The 14,734-nt window shown below is 32.2% G+C and overlaps 1 protein-coding gene across 2 annotated transcripts in view; it reads left to right on the top strand.

The window, feature by feature from the left end:
• The window catches only part of LOC108914546, a 73,595-nt gene that overhangs the window by 31,625 nt on the left and 27,236 nt on the right, over positions 1 to 14,734 (top strand). Inside the window, exons 2-3 of one of the 2 annotated variants that reach the window (XM_018720377.1) lie at positions 1,892 to 4,726; positions 11,210 to 11,341. In XM_018720377.1, coding sequence (XP_018575893.1) covers positions 1,892 to 4,726; positions 11,210 to 11,341 — 2,967 coding nt within the window. Of the gene's footprint in view, positions 1 to 1,891; positions 4,727 to 11,209; positions 11,348 to 14,734 lie in introns of both variants that reach the window. The other variant, XM_018720376.1, reaches the window with a different exon arrangement.

The raw sequence follows: 14,734 nt of genomic DNA, 5'->3' as shown, positions 1-14,734 counted from the left end.
GTGAAAGTGGCGGAGTCAAAAATACCAGCAAAGAATGTCCCCCTTTAATCTAAAATCGACGGGTCTGAGCGTTTTTCTACAATCTTGACGCAGTTCTTGAAAATGGCTCTGTTTCGTTTTCATTTGGCCACCCTGTATATTATCATTAAAGAACAGATGGGGGACTTACATAATTGAGACAAGAAGAGGAATTACTTACAACTATGGTGTAAGTTAGATATATTTTTTCTATTAAGTACATCTCTCTAGGACATATGTTGTACATACAATAGATCTATAAAAGTAAAAGTAAAGGTTCAATTACTTTTATTTTCATTGTGTAGGTAATTAAAAATACTAATAGCCACCCAATTAAGAATAATTATAATATCAATTTCTAACAATGTGAACGAATGATTGCATCAATTGTGAGAATACATAAACAACCATTCAAACATTATTTGTTTAATTCCCAGGAAGAGAATCTTTAAGAAAACAGAAAATAGACACAAAAGGAAATTAATATTTTAATATTCGGATTCTGGAATATACCTCTAACTCCTCATGAACATTCATTTTTTTTTCAATAAAAATATAAATAGAATTATAATCATTCAATTAATCAGTATAGTATTACAAATCGCAGTTAATTAAATGGTAAATGGATCATACGTATATACAATATATCCAAGGGTTATTATCGCCCGGAAGAAAAACCGTTTTATTTTTTTCCAAAAATCATTTTGTGTTCAAAAAAATAAAGAAAATTTGAAATGGTTTAAGAGCGAAATGGTTTTATTTTCAAATTTTCGTTCTTTTACTGTCACATTTTCATATTTTTAACATGATAAAAATAAAAAAAATTTTTCTAATTTTCCTAATTTTTTCTGTGGTAATGTGATTTTTTTGACAAGTAAAAATTTTTTTGAATAATAATAATTCTTCTCAAAAGAACAACATTAAAAAAATGTTCTCCTCTGGGCAGTAATCCATGAACACTTTACAGATGGTGGTATACATTATCTGTTAACATTAAAATCATATTGCAATAGCGAAAAGTGAGAATATAAAAAAATTCACATCTTCGTAAATAAATATTGCGCTAATCTTACTCCAAGGTAAATATAAATGAAATATGCATACGATAACGATACATATTCCATATTTTTATGTGTATCTGTATATTTAAATGTTTTCTGCATTTGCATTAAATATACAACAGAATAGAAAGTGGATCTCTGAAAATAAGTAATAGGTCAAAATATCAAATCGGAAGAACGTTAGAGACCCTGCAATTATTTATTTGTGGAATTTTATTTATTCTTTTTAGTTGATTGAATATTTCTGCATACTGAAAAAAAGTAGTAATAATAAATAACTCAAATAAAAAGAGAAACGTACACTTTATTTTTTTAAATAGAAATAATGGTAAAATATTATACATTTTGGAATGCAAAATTGATTCTGATTCTTTTGATTGTATTTAACACTTTGATACATTTTATATTTTAATTTTTCCTTCAAATATTTTCTTACTCTTTTTTAGATATCAGTAATATAAGATTTTTCTCGTTTCTAAATTGCTATAGCTAAATAAAATTATTACAACTATAACATTATTGTAACATACAATATGTTATGTATGATGAAAACTCGCCGTTATTCTTTGCGAATACCACGAAGTTTTTATAATAGTTTTTATGATTCTCAACTAGCATAAGAACCACCGTTTATCTGTGAAACGATATAGTATGTTTGCGGCTTTTACCAATAAATATAGTGTTATTAGTAAGGTGCGAGTTTTACTTCCTGAAAACAGAACACAATATATTAGCAAAATATGTATACAATACTTGTAGACAATTAGACATGTATTATTTACCAATACTAATTACAATTTTCTTTTTTCCAGCAATTTCCTCCAAACGCAGAAAGAGGGACCCAGCTATCACCGCAACAACAGGGTCAGATCCTAAGTGACATCCAGCAGCATCACAGATTTAATGTGCCACAGAGTCAACAAACGTTTCAGCCGCAGCATTTCGCAAGACAACAAATTTTTAATCAAGGAGCAAGTCAAACGTTCCAAAACAATCCTCAATTTATAAATCAACCACAAGATTCTTTCGCTCAAGACGAATCTCCACTGTCCTTGCCACTGCAATATAACCAACAACAAAATCATGCTACTCAACAGACTGACGTCCTTAGTCAACAATTTCTAAATCAGAATCGCGAACAATTTGCACAAAATCAATTTTTGAGTACTTTGCCACTTGTAAATTCTTTACCTCAAACGCCACAATCTTCTCAACTGAATGTGTACAACCAACAACAACCTTTGTTAACAACGAATCAACAAGTGCAACCCAAAGTTGAAACTACAAAAAACGCAAACCATGGCATTATACAACATCATACACAAACTAATTTCCAACCAAATTTTGCGAGCCAATCAAGATCTGGACAAATATTAAATCCTAGTCATACTTTTGGATCGCAGCAACAGTTCAGTAAACCAAGACCGACCATAGATCCAATTGTTGCTATAGAAGAGCAAATCAAGGAGTTGGATCCAGAAAAACATAAACAAAAAATTAGAGAACTGAGAGAAAAACAGGCAATAATAGAAAAACATAATCAGTTCGTAGAAAGACAATATGAAAAAGCACTTAAAAAGGCACAGCAGGACCATGAAGAATTTATAGAACAACAAAAGGAACAAAAAAAGAAACTGTACCAAAAAGTACATAGACAACCTGGAACAGAAAATTTACATTACTCTCATACATCAGTTCCTAGATATATTTATCCGGAAGAAGTAGGTTTATTTGAACAAGCAGTGAAACAGTATTATCAAGAACACCCAACAACTACAACCACAACAACGACAACAACTCCACCACCTACGACAACGATAAAATCAACGAAAAAAGACAAGACCACCTCTTTCCTTCCCACAGCTCTCCCCGCGGCCAGTAACAAAGTAAAAACGATACAATCTATCGAAGACTTAGATCAGCTACAGAAACAGTATAAATCGCAAAGAATTCGTAAAGACGACTTACTTGAACAATTAAGATTAGCTATCGGCAAAAATACTGAAGATGAAGAAAAAAAAAATGTGTCCTCGAGAGAAATTTCGTTAGCTAACGGTAAGACGATTAAACTCATCGAAGCAACAGATCCGAAGGATATACCAAACGGAAAAGAAGAAGAAATTATTTTACCGAATGGACAAAAAGTAACTGTCATTCGAGCAGACAATCCGAGCATACCTGCGACTAAACCGGAAGAAATATCATTACCCGATGGCCAAACGTTGCAAGTTATTAGAACAACTGATCCGAAAGCTGTTCCGGGAGGAGACGCTGATGCCCCGCAAGAAATCACTCTGCCAAATGGTCAAAAGGCACAACTGGTTAAAACATCGAATCCTAAGTCGATTACTGCTGCTGCTTCTGCTCCCAAACCAATTTACAAAGCAGAGGAAATAACTTTGCCCAATGGTGAGAAGGTGGAAGTTATTAAAACAACAGACCCGAGCCTTGTCCCTGGTGGCGTAAAAATAGAACCAGGAAGTGAATTAGAAAAGTTGGTGTTATCTAGAACAACGACGACTACGACAACGACTATTAAACCACCAAAAGAAATTTTAGAAGAACTTACGAAAGGGGTACCAGCTTCTAACTTCGAATTATTGAAAACAGGTGCTAGTGGTGGATTTGAATCGATAGGAAAAAATTTGCCTAACGAAAAAAAAGTAACATTTGTTCTGTTGGAAGAACAGAGTGACGGTACATTGAAAGTTCAAGGCATTAAAGGCAATGGGAAAGACAAACCTGAAGTGGATATCGATTCCATCTTAAAAAAACTTAAAGATGGGCAAATTAAATTACCAGCTGCTCCTAAATCTACAACAACTACAACAACTACCACATCTACAACAACCACGAAGAGGCCTGAAGTTTCAACTGCATACAGACCCCTTTCTTCGGTAACATTTTCCCCTAACTCATACCTGTCCGAAGATGAACTAGAAAGTAAATTTTCATTCGTTCCAACGACATCTTCAGTATATACCAAAGCTTCAACTTTGGACACAAGTGCGTTTACATCAGAGGATTCCATTAACGTACCTATTTTGAAAACTAGTTTTGGAACACATACCCGAACATTACCGACTTCCTCTTCTCTTTACACTAGGGACTACTTTACTACGAAGAGCACTACCTCGCCACCCATTTCAACGTATAAAAACGAATACAACAAACCCACACGAAGGCCTTATATTCTGAATTATTCTCAAAACGATTTGATCAGGCAAGCTTCAACCGTCTCTTCTTTAAATCAAAATTCTCTCTCATCGAATAATTTCAATTCTGCATCGACACATCTACCTAAGCCTAGTTCTACAAGTTTTCCATCATCAGTGAGCATATATCAAAATGTTTCACCAACTCTACCGACACCGTCACACCGTCAAAATATCAATCCGACCCAACAAACCTTCTCTCAACAAAAGACTAGAGTATCAGTGGAATTACCTGAAATTTTGAAAAAGAATGGCCTCTACGCCATGGCTAAGTTTTTAAGGCAATCTGGATTAGACACCATCCTAAATGAAACAGGTCCGTACACCGTATTTGTACCAACTGATAAAGCATTTAGAACACTATTGGTACAACTTGGTGGGCCTGAAAAAGCTGAAGAAAAGTTCAAAGAAAATCCCAGGTTACTTAGCGGGGTGAGTAATGACATCTTCCATTTTATTGTAACGTAATGGCAACCTTGAAACTTTCAAATTTACTGTTTAAATTTAAAACGAGGAAATAATTCGCGTAAAGGAAATTTTATATGTGATATTTTCTACCAGGAAAGAACATCCGAACAACAGAGATTTAGTCGCATCTGACGACTATCTTCGGTTGCTCTCCAAAGATTAAACCTTGTGTTATAAATTACTCAATAATGATTACATAAGTATATTTATTGACATTCAAGTATATTCAAGAGTTATAACGATAAAGAAATTAATAATTGCTTCCGGCTAATTATTTAAGTCTTCACCTTCATAAAGAGTTATAGCACAACCTGTCAAAAATCAAGAACTGTTTTCTTGGTACACCTCTCTCGTACAGGGTGTCCAGGAAATGATGGGCATTTCTTTGGATTTCTATAGGCTCACTCACTACATTATATGAAACTATTCGAAAAATAATGTAATTGTTATTATAAAATACGTGAAATTAGATAGGTAATTAATAAAAATGACTGAACTGTTTTAACATGCGAAATATAATATTTACTACAACTATTTACCAGGATAGTTTATTTAACTTTTTGAATAAAAATCACAATTTATATGAATTATATTTCAAGACATAACAAAGCTTTCTCTTCAAATCAAATCAAATCAAAAATATGTATACAATTTGCTGTTTTTGTATTAATTAAACATTAACTCTAAAAAAACACTAAACTAAATTCGAAACTATTTATTAACATAATTCAAAGTAGTAATCCTGAACGAAACTAATTTGGCTACTTTTTTTACAAACTTTGATACCGCTTGGAAAGTTTAAAGTGAAAATGATCAAGAAAGTTATTTAAAATTTATTATCGTACGAAGCATCTGTTACAGACAGCCTAAAAAAATTTCTCATAATAATAATCATAATACTTTAGTGATTTTACATAAGCATATCTAATAAGGAAACATTGAGTATTAGCAGTATTAAGTTTTTCACATCGTATGAAACAAAGTATAGTAACTATATTGAACTTCAAAGTAATAACTTAAATTTATATTTTGTTTACTTTTTATGATTACCGTAAAGTTGCAATTTTGTAATTGCAGCAAACAATCCAATCTAAAATAATTTATTTATTTATGGAGATCTGAAAAACGAAAGGAAACTAGGATAAATAGATAATTAAGTTAATCAATCTGACATCTATGTAAAATGCTGAAGGCAGAATTTCTACACATTACTTCGAAACCTGTTTAAGTAAACTGAATGAACTGTGCAAATGCGCAACATCATAATTAGAATAGCATGGTATATAAAACATTTAATAAGTAAAAAATCTAGATCACCATGTTAAATTTGAAAATTGGAAAAAAGATCCAATGAAATTACAAAACTTTGCAAACAATACATTTAGCAAAGCATATCGATTACCATGACCAATCGTTAACTGAAGACACCTGAAAAAATGGATGGTTAATTGAAAAAAAAATGGTAATCGGAGACGCTATTTTTAAGTCGCTTTTGAAACACGATTGTTTACAGCGGTTAGCGTTATGTTTACCTACATAAATTTGTCTGTTAGTATTTAATAAAATATTTAACTCAGTGTCGTCTAGTCTTAGATTTATTACAATTTTGCCACACATGTTACACAAATATCAAACATGTCAAAAAATTGTGTAATTCACTAGTATCCAGAAAATTTTATAGGCACAAATAATTAACAAGCTAGTTATAATTTATGATTTTTTGCGTGCTGAATAGGCAAATGCCATGTCGTATTAAATAAATGTGCTAAATGAAGAGGGTGCCACGAGACTGTGAGTCCGTTGTACAAAAAGCACCACGGCCAATTCTGACGTATTGTGTCTCCTACTTACATATTTATTCATTTAGCTAATTCTTTTCTTATACAAAAATTATCATGCATATAAGAAAGTTTTACTAAGGAGATTCAATGTCAGATATGCCAAGCTCTCACAAAAGTCACAGCACATCTTGTTTGAGACTTTTACTGCAATACATATATCGCAGATGCATAATGCTCTGTCACATATGCACTCCTAGCAAATATTTCAGTTTCAGCAGTAGGGAAAAGCATTGTATATATTCTTTTATGCGAATCTCGAAAATGTTGTGATGTTAAATTTTGCAACCATCTTTTCTTAAAAATAAGCTCCCACTATAGTACATTCAAGATCTTGAAACTTGAAAGTGCACCTTTTTTGTCGTACGATCCTGCACTGTCTTTGTTGATACGCAAAGCACAATCGCAATATGAAGTGGTAGCAAATTTAATGAAACTTCCAAGACATCAGTTTTTTGTTGTCGATACAGCCTAATCTTTGAAAATTCATTTTTTTTTCTGTTGCTCCTGTTTTTGCTGTTAGGTATCGGTTCGCACATAATGATCACCTAGCCTTTCCAAATTTCCAAATTTTGCTTCTAGTGTCAACCCAGACGCTTGACCTATACAACTTGACGCCTATTGTGAGCAGTCTAATATCTATATTTATTATTAATTTATTATATTACATTTTTGCTTGACACACCGCCAACGCTGTTGTAGTTCCCGAATGCTGGGACAACTAAATCGTTCGCATAAGCCTGGAAATAAAGCCCAGTCTTATTCCCCTTATTACTTAAAACAGGGACAAAAGTTTGTATGTGTGTTTAGATATGAGTTTTTGGTCACGATGTATGTTTAGTGTAATTATTACAGAACATGTTTTTTTTAATTAATATTAAATTTAAAGTAGAGAGCAGAAACATACAGTTGGTGCTGTAATATCACATGATGATAATGCATTTCTTAGCTTATAAAGCAAACAATTTTAAAATTTATTTGAATTATCTCTGTCTCTAGTCCATTTCGATTAGTTTGTATTGTTGAATATGACATTTTTAGTTCAAAGTATCATTTGCTCAAATAAAATAAAAATNCTCGTTGATTCTAAAGCCGCTCTTTCGTACCCTCTATAACTGATTTCATCCAATACTTCTAAACGTTTCACTCTTCCTCTGACGGCATCTTCAGTAGTAACTCTACAAATGCTTCACCCCTACTGAGGCGCAAGCTCAGTCGCGGCGAAGCATTTGCAAAGTCACCACTGAGGATGACGAGATCTCGACTTGTTATATGAATAACACTATGGTTTGGGTTATGATTTCGATTAGTTTGTATTGTTGAATATGACATTTTTAGTTCAAAGTATCATTTGCTCAAATAAAATAAAAATTGACCAGTCTGAACGTATTTCTTATATAAAGGGCAACTTGCATGAAAATTTAACCCTGAGGTAATTTTTTTTAAATGTTTATTTTTTTTCTCAAATTGTTTTTAAGTGCATAAAACTAAGTGAAATAAAAATAATTATTTTTTTTACGTTTTGGATTAGGTCGAAATATGGCGTCGTTTTAAAAAGATGGTAAGGCTATACATATCTACGTTTAGAATAAGACAAGGTTGTAAAAATACAAACTACATTTTAAGGAGAACATAAAATTAACGGTTTTTTCGAAGCAATTAAAGTGTGTGGTTGAATGATTTCCGGGCTGGTTGCCACGTCGTCGATTTATAATGTTTCGAGAGACATATCGCTCGCTCTCTTCTTCAGAAGTTACTCTGAAACTGGAGACCTGCTAATATTGTCACTTTTTATATTTGATGTGGTCACTGGTCTGGTGGGTGACCTCTGTATAAAACTAAGTGATCCACTTGGTCATACCGAGAAAATTCGTTTGTATTTTTCCAGTAACTGACGCAACTGACCTTCGAAATTTCAATTAGTCCAATTTTCCGTCACAGCCTTTATAGAGTCGCCAAGCATTTTGCATAGCCATAACTATGCAAATAATGGAAAGTACCATTTATTTCCTCTTATTGCCACCCTATACTCATTAAGATTTTAGTCAGCCCTGTCTACACCTGCCATATTTTCGTTGTAGAATTTTATAAATTTTGGCTGATCTACATAAATATTTTTTTTCGGATTGGAAAAATCTCTTTGCCTTATTTAATGGAAACACTGATAAAATAATAGAAACTACATTTACTACACTGTTCTCGTTCCATTTACAAATTACAATTTTATTATCGACAATCGACAATCAAAAATCCCCGTTCCTTCTTTTTCATTGTCGCTGCATTGAATAAAGGTGACCGTGGGATTCGATTTTCCCTTTGTTCAAGTAGCTTTTATACCTCTTAGTTTGAGTTCTTTGAATAGAAAAAAAATTGTCAAAATATAAATGGAATGACTTGTATGACATTTTCTGTAGTGCATCTGCGTACTGCAATACAATGCAAAGTCCAAGATCCAAATGTTTATATTTTTCAAATAGCGTGCACGAGAAACCTTGGTATGGATCAAAATGAATTATGTAACCCAATTGCAATGACTCAGTCCAAAATTTATATCCCTATCGAATAGGTTTTCCCCTTATAAACTGCTTTGCACTATGACGACCGTGGTAGGGTACCATTGACTCGCCAATGCTATGAGATTCTTCGACGGGGGCGTGTTTAAAAAATTTCTTATTCAGGATATCAAACATTTCTCATATCTCATTTTTGCATATTTGTCAGCATTATCCAACTGAGTGTTATCGTTGCAATGAATATTGCTGAATTGGAATCTATCACATGATATTGCATCATACACCATTATTAATTGTATCTCTATTTTACCAATACAATTTCTTTTGCGGTAATGCTATGTAACCACACTAGAACACCGATAAAGCAAAATAGTTCCCTCTCGGTTATTCTCCTGTACGGTTATGCTGCTTAGCAAATATATTGGTAAAATACAAAATTTGACTCATTACATCCTTGTCAAAAAACAATCGGAACGTAGCTACGGGGGAAAGATTGTTACGAACGATCGTCACTGGTTGCCATTTTGAAAAGCTCGATTCTTTTAAATCACCATTTTTGTAATCAAAAATTTTCACTAGTTTTGGTTTTCGTTCTATAAATGTTGAAAGAGATTTTTCGTCGTCACTCTCCCAGCCATCTACCGATGCGTCTTGTAATTCTGCTTCAGCTCTTATCTGAGATCCGGGCAAATTATTCATCTCGACTACAATTTCGTCCCCCGATTTTTCGTCAGTGTCACCATCTTCATTCGCATTATCTGGTGGAAAAATTGTTATACTATCTGGAATATCGGCGCCATCGTCTTCTTCAATTAGTTCAATTAATTCAGTCAAAGTGATGGGTTTTTTCCAATAACTGAAAAAAAAAACAAATCAATCAAAAGTAGTACATAAACCTACCGTCCTTTTAAAAGGGCGGAGTTACTTCTAACCATCTACTAAACCGGCAATCGACTTAAAGGTAAGGTTTTGTGAATTTACGCAACAATAAAGTAAAACATATATAAAAACTAATCAAATGTATCTGCCACAATTATAAAACTTACCTCCAATTATTCATTGCAAGCTGGAACGTAATACTGCCAAAAACAGTTAGTTGAGAAAACCACTCAAAAAACTTAATAAATTGCAAATGCTAGTTATGTATTATATCTCATTATTATGAACCGTTGGGCTTTAGTGGCGCCATCTAAATTTGGAAAGGTGTACTTCACTAGGATGAGTATGTTTATACCGTCCTTTTAAAAGGACGGTAGGCTTAAATGGGTATTAATATAAAATTGCATAAAGTAGTCTGTAATTGACAATAGGTGTAAAAAAATATTTAATGCTACAAATTAATTACAGATGTTTAAAATTATGTAAAAATTTAAATTTTGTCAAGTCAATAAATGACGTCGCAGCAGGAACGTATTGTGACGTCGTTTAGTGCGACTGGGAACACGATCACAGCCGTCTAGTTTACAATTTCCATACCGACGAAACGGAACATAATCTAAAGAGATGCGCATACCGGGAGCCTGAAAGTAAAGTGAATTTGGCTGCTTATAAACTCTGTTTACCTTCTATACTCAAGCTATCGGACCGTGCTGTCCGATCTCTTCTCTTCTCCCGATTATCGATAACGATGTCTAGATACAACCGATCCACTTTGCTTTAAGACTAATATGGACGCTTTTCTTGATTTGAAGTAAAAGAAAACAAAGTGATAGGTTAAAGGTTTTAAGGCATTCACAGTCCATGAAGTATCTTGCACTTTCTTAGCCTTAGCTAGGAATCTTTAATTTCTCGTTGATTCTAAAGCCGCTCTTTCGTACCCTCTATAACTGATTTCATCCAATACTTCTAAACGTTTCACTCTTCCTCTGACGGCATCTTCAGTAGTAACTCTACAAATGCTTCACCCCTACTGAGGCGCAAGCTCAGTCGCGGCGAAGCATTTGCAAAGTCACCACTGAGGATGACGAGATCTCGACTTGTTATATGAATAACACTATGGTTTGGGTTATGTGATGAAAATCAGTTTACACTTTGTCAAAAAATAATGCAATGACTGATTTAGTACTTATAAAATTTATATATTTATTTATTTGCAGCTTCTACTTCATCACGTAATCCCCGGCGCCTTCACTATAGGATCTCTTCAAGACGAGATGACAGGAGTTTCTTTGGCTGGAACGCAACTGCGTGTGAATCAGTACAACATGCACGACTTAGAGTGGAATGATGTAAAGGTTTGCATTAAAACAAGAATCACGTATTTTGTCTTTAGTTTATTTCCTTCATAAAAAATTTGACGCAGAAGATATTTTAAATGATTTATGTTTCGATGTGTGAAAGTGAAAATTTCCATCACATTCTAAGAGCGAATCGTCTTTGGTGTCTCTTGAACAACAAAGATTTCTGTGGTTGCACAATGATTACGACAAATGTTCACATTATTAAACTGATGTATTTTGTTGGTTAATCTAGCTACCTAATAATTGCTAATTTCAAAACATGGCATTATGAAAGTTTCCTAAGAAAATAATAGTAAAAGGTTTGCAAATTTAAAAATATTATGTTCCTAAATTATGACCCTTACATACCAAAATTAACATCGTCGTCGTTTTTAACACAGTTATTGTTAAAAGTGGATTTCTCAAAAATACTAAGGTTATATTTGATAAGTAACGTATTTAAAAATAATACCACCAAATTCTGTTAATCTTCTTATACTGAGTGTAACTAAAATTTTTGACAGTCTTTAATACATCACAAATAAATAAGAAATGTTTCCATAAAAGAGCACAAATTTTCGAAATACAAATTATTCAATATTAATGAAAATAATGAATAAAAAGGTTTGCAAAAAATAGTCCAGAAAAACATTTAAATAATACTTTATGTTATTCACGGGCAATGTGATTATTTGAATTAACATAATTTCAAAAATAACTTTTTTGTAATTTATCTCGAAAGGATGCACCCTAGAGACATGCAGCAAGATCTTATTTTTCTGAAGCCTTCATTATACTGCGAGTTTGAAATATCTTGGAAAAAAAAAAGTTGCAGGTAAAAACTATAACATTTTATGTAAAGGATCTATGAGACATGCATACGTTTATGGGCAATCAAAACCTAAAGCTGCATACTTAAATGGAATTAAATCGCTTCATTCCCCTATATCTCAAAGGAACAAAATAAATGTTTTAAACGTAGCGTAGTCTAAAAAAGGGCGACGATATATAAAAATTATTTTTAGGAATACAGGGTGTCCCGTTCATGTTGCAAAAAAACTTGTGTGCAAGTTCCTCATGGGAAAATAAAGCGTATTGCTTTTCAAGATTTCAGTACCTAAAAACGACAGAAATTTGACAATTCCTTGGCCAGGGATATGGCCACCTTAAATCGGCTAAAGATAAAAATGTCAAAATTTGTACACGAGTAAACATCAATTGTGCTTTAAGAATAATGTGCAAACGGTTTCTTTCTGAAAAGCAGAGTCGCCGATACAGGTAATTGAAGGGGTACAATCGAAGAAAAAATATGTTAAAAGTCAAAATTGATTACATTTTTAAACGGTTCTGTAACCTCTAAAGAATACTACAAAAAAAAGGTATACTTGTCGAAATTCGGTAGCATGTACCATTTTCGAGAAAAATGAAGTTGAATTTTTTTTACTCACATAAAGCGGCGCAAGTACATTAACAAAATATTAAATTGAAAGATGACCTTACCATTGAATGTGCTGAAGGCATTTAGCTGCAAGTATTTGCATTTAAGACAATAATTTTAATTTCTTACGTATCACATGAAACAGTTAAATTGTAAAACATTTTAACTATAAAAAAAATTAAATTTATTTTAAGTTTCAGTTTGTTTTAAACTAACATTTAAAATAGTAAATCAAAATTAACAGATTATGGTAATTAATTTTCTATTATTAACTAATTTTAGATTTTTCAAACTACTACATTACCATTACTAAAATAAACTATTAATTGTTGAATGGACTGAATTGTTGATAAACATGAATGCTTAAAAAAGTGATAAACACAGTAAAATATTAGGAAGCAGACATACAGAACAAAACAACTGCACAATTAAATAAATGTGCAAACTCGAAATACTATAGTAGATACTGAAATTGTCATTTCCTTCTATGCAGCTTCATTTTTTTCGAAAATGGTACATGCTACCGATTTTTGACAAGTATATATGCTTTGGAGTTCACAGAACCGTTTAAAAATGTAATAAATTTTGACTTTTAACATATTTTTTTCGATTGTACCCCTCCAATTACCTTTATCGGCGACACTGCATTTCAGAAAGAAACCGTTTGCACATTATTCTTAACACACAGTTGATGTTTACTCGTGTACAAATTTTGACATTTTTATCTTTAGCCGATTTAAAGATAATTAAGGAAAACCATTTGGAAAGTAACAACTTCAACACACTGTATCTCGAAAACAGGGCGACTAAGAAAAAAAATTTACATGAACTACCCCTATTATTTTTCCATGAGGAACTTGCACACAAGTTTTTTTTAAACATGAACGGGACACCCTGTATAGATATTTAAAAATCTATAACAAAAGTCTATTAACAAATTCCTTATACATATGTTAGTACCTACTATTCTCGTCAACAATTATAAACATGGACTACAACTTGTCAGTTTATTACAAACCGTACGATGTTCGACTTTAATTGTCATATGTATTGTGTAAAAGCTAATCAATCTGTGGGTTACAGAATTTATAAAAAAAAGTAACATTTCTTCCAGATAATTTAAACTGATTTTAAGAATTAGTATAATTAGAAACAATTAGTACAATTAGAAATTAGTGACTTCTAACATCTCTCATTTTCTAAAATATTTGCGTCAACTTTTACCAATTACACACAAAGTAATTTATCATGTAATCAATAATCAACTAGGAGATACAGTTTTTTTCGGACTGTTAAGTGAAATGGAACTCTTACTTATTAACGAACTACAAAGTGCAATATACATAGACATTTCACTTTTTAATGTTATTTAATACAACAGCAGCAGACAATTAACAATAAGAGCTTTACATACTTTCTCCGAACGTAATTAAAGAAATGTATTATAATTTTTATATAATTTAGATGGGTGTTTTATTGCAGCAAATTCATACCCGCTTTTTTTATTTGAATATTGAATTTTTAGTTAAACTTGTCAAAATTTCGTTTGGAGAATTTTTGGTTTCAATACAGTTTGTATAAATGTGAATATATCGGCATTTTAACAAACAGAATATTATATCAGCAAAAAAACTTTAATTTTTTAGTGATTTTTGAAAGGCTGTCACTTCGTGAGTAATGGTCGTATCGAGAAAAAAAAAGAAGTATCTTGAAACTTGAAAATTCTAGTTTTGAAATCTTGAGATGAAAAATTTTTTTAAGCATCATTCTAGGTGCAATCAAAAGAAATAATGCAAGGCAAAAATTTTACATTTTTTATTTTTCAAAACTGCCAATGGAAAACTTTTTCTGACAATCGATGGCAAGGTCATTTAGCCTGATTCCTCAACTTCAATTTGTTTTTTTTTTATTTTCTGTACGATTATTTCTCATTGAGATATCGGCTATTGAGAGTTTTTTTTGAT

The sequence above is a fragment of the Anoplophora glabripennis genome, unplaced genomic scaffold (assembly GCF_000390285.2).
Source record: "Anoplophora glabripennis isolate ALB-LARVAE unplaced genomic scaffold, Agla_2.0 scaffold1034, whole genome shotgun sequence".
In the NCBI taxonomy this organism is placed as follows: domain Eukaryota; kingdom Metazoa; phylum Arthropoda; class Insecta; order Coleoptera; family Cerambycidae; genus Anoplophora; species Anoplophora glabripennis.
This window is presented reverse-complemented; position numbering and strand designations above follow the sequence as displayed.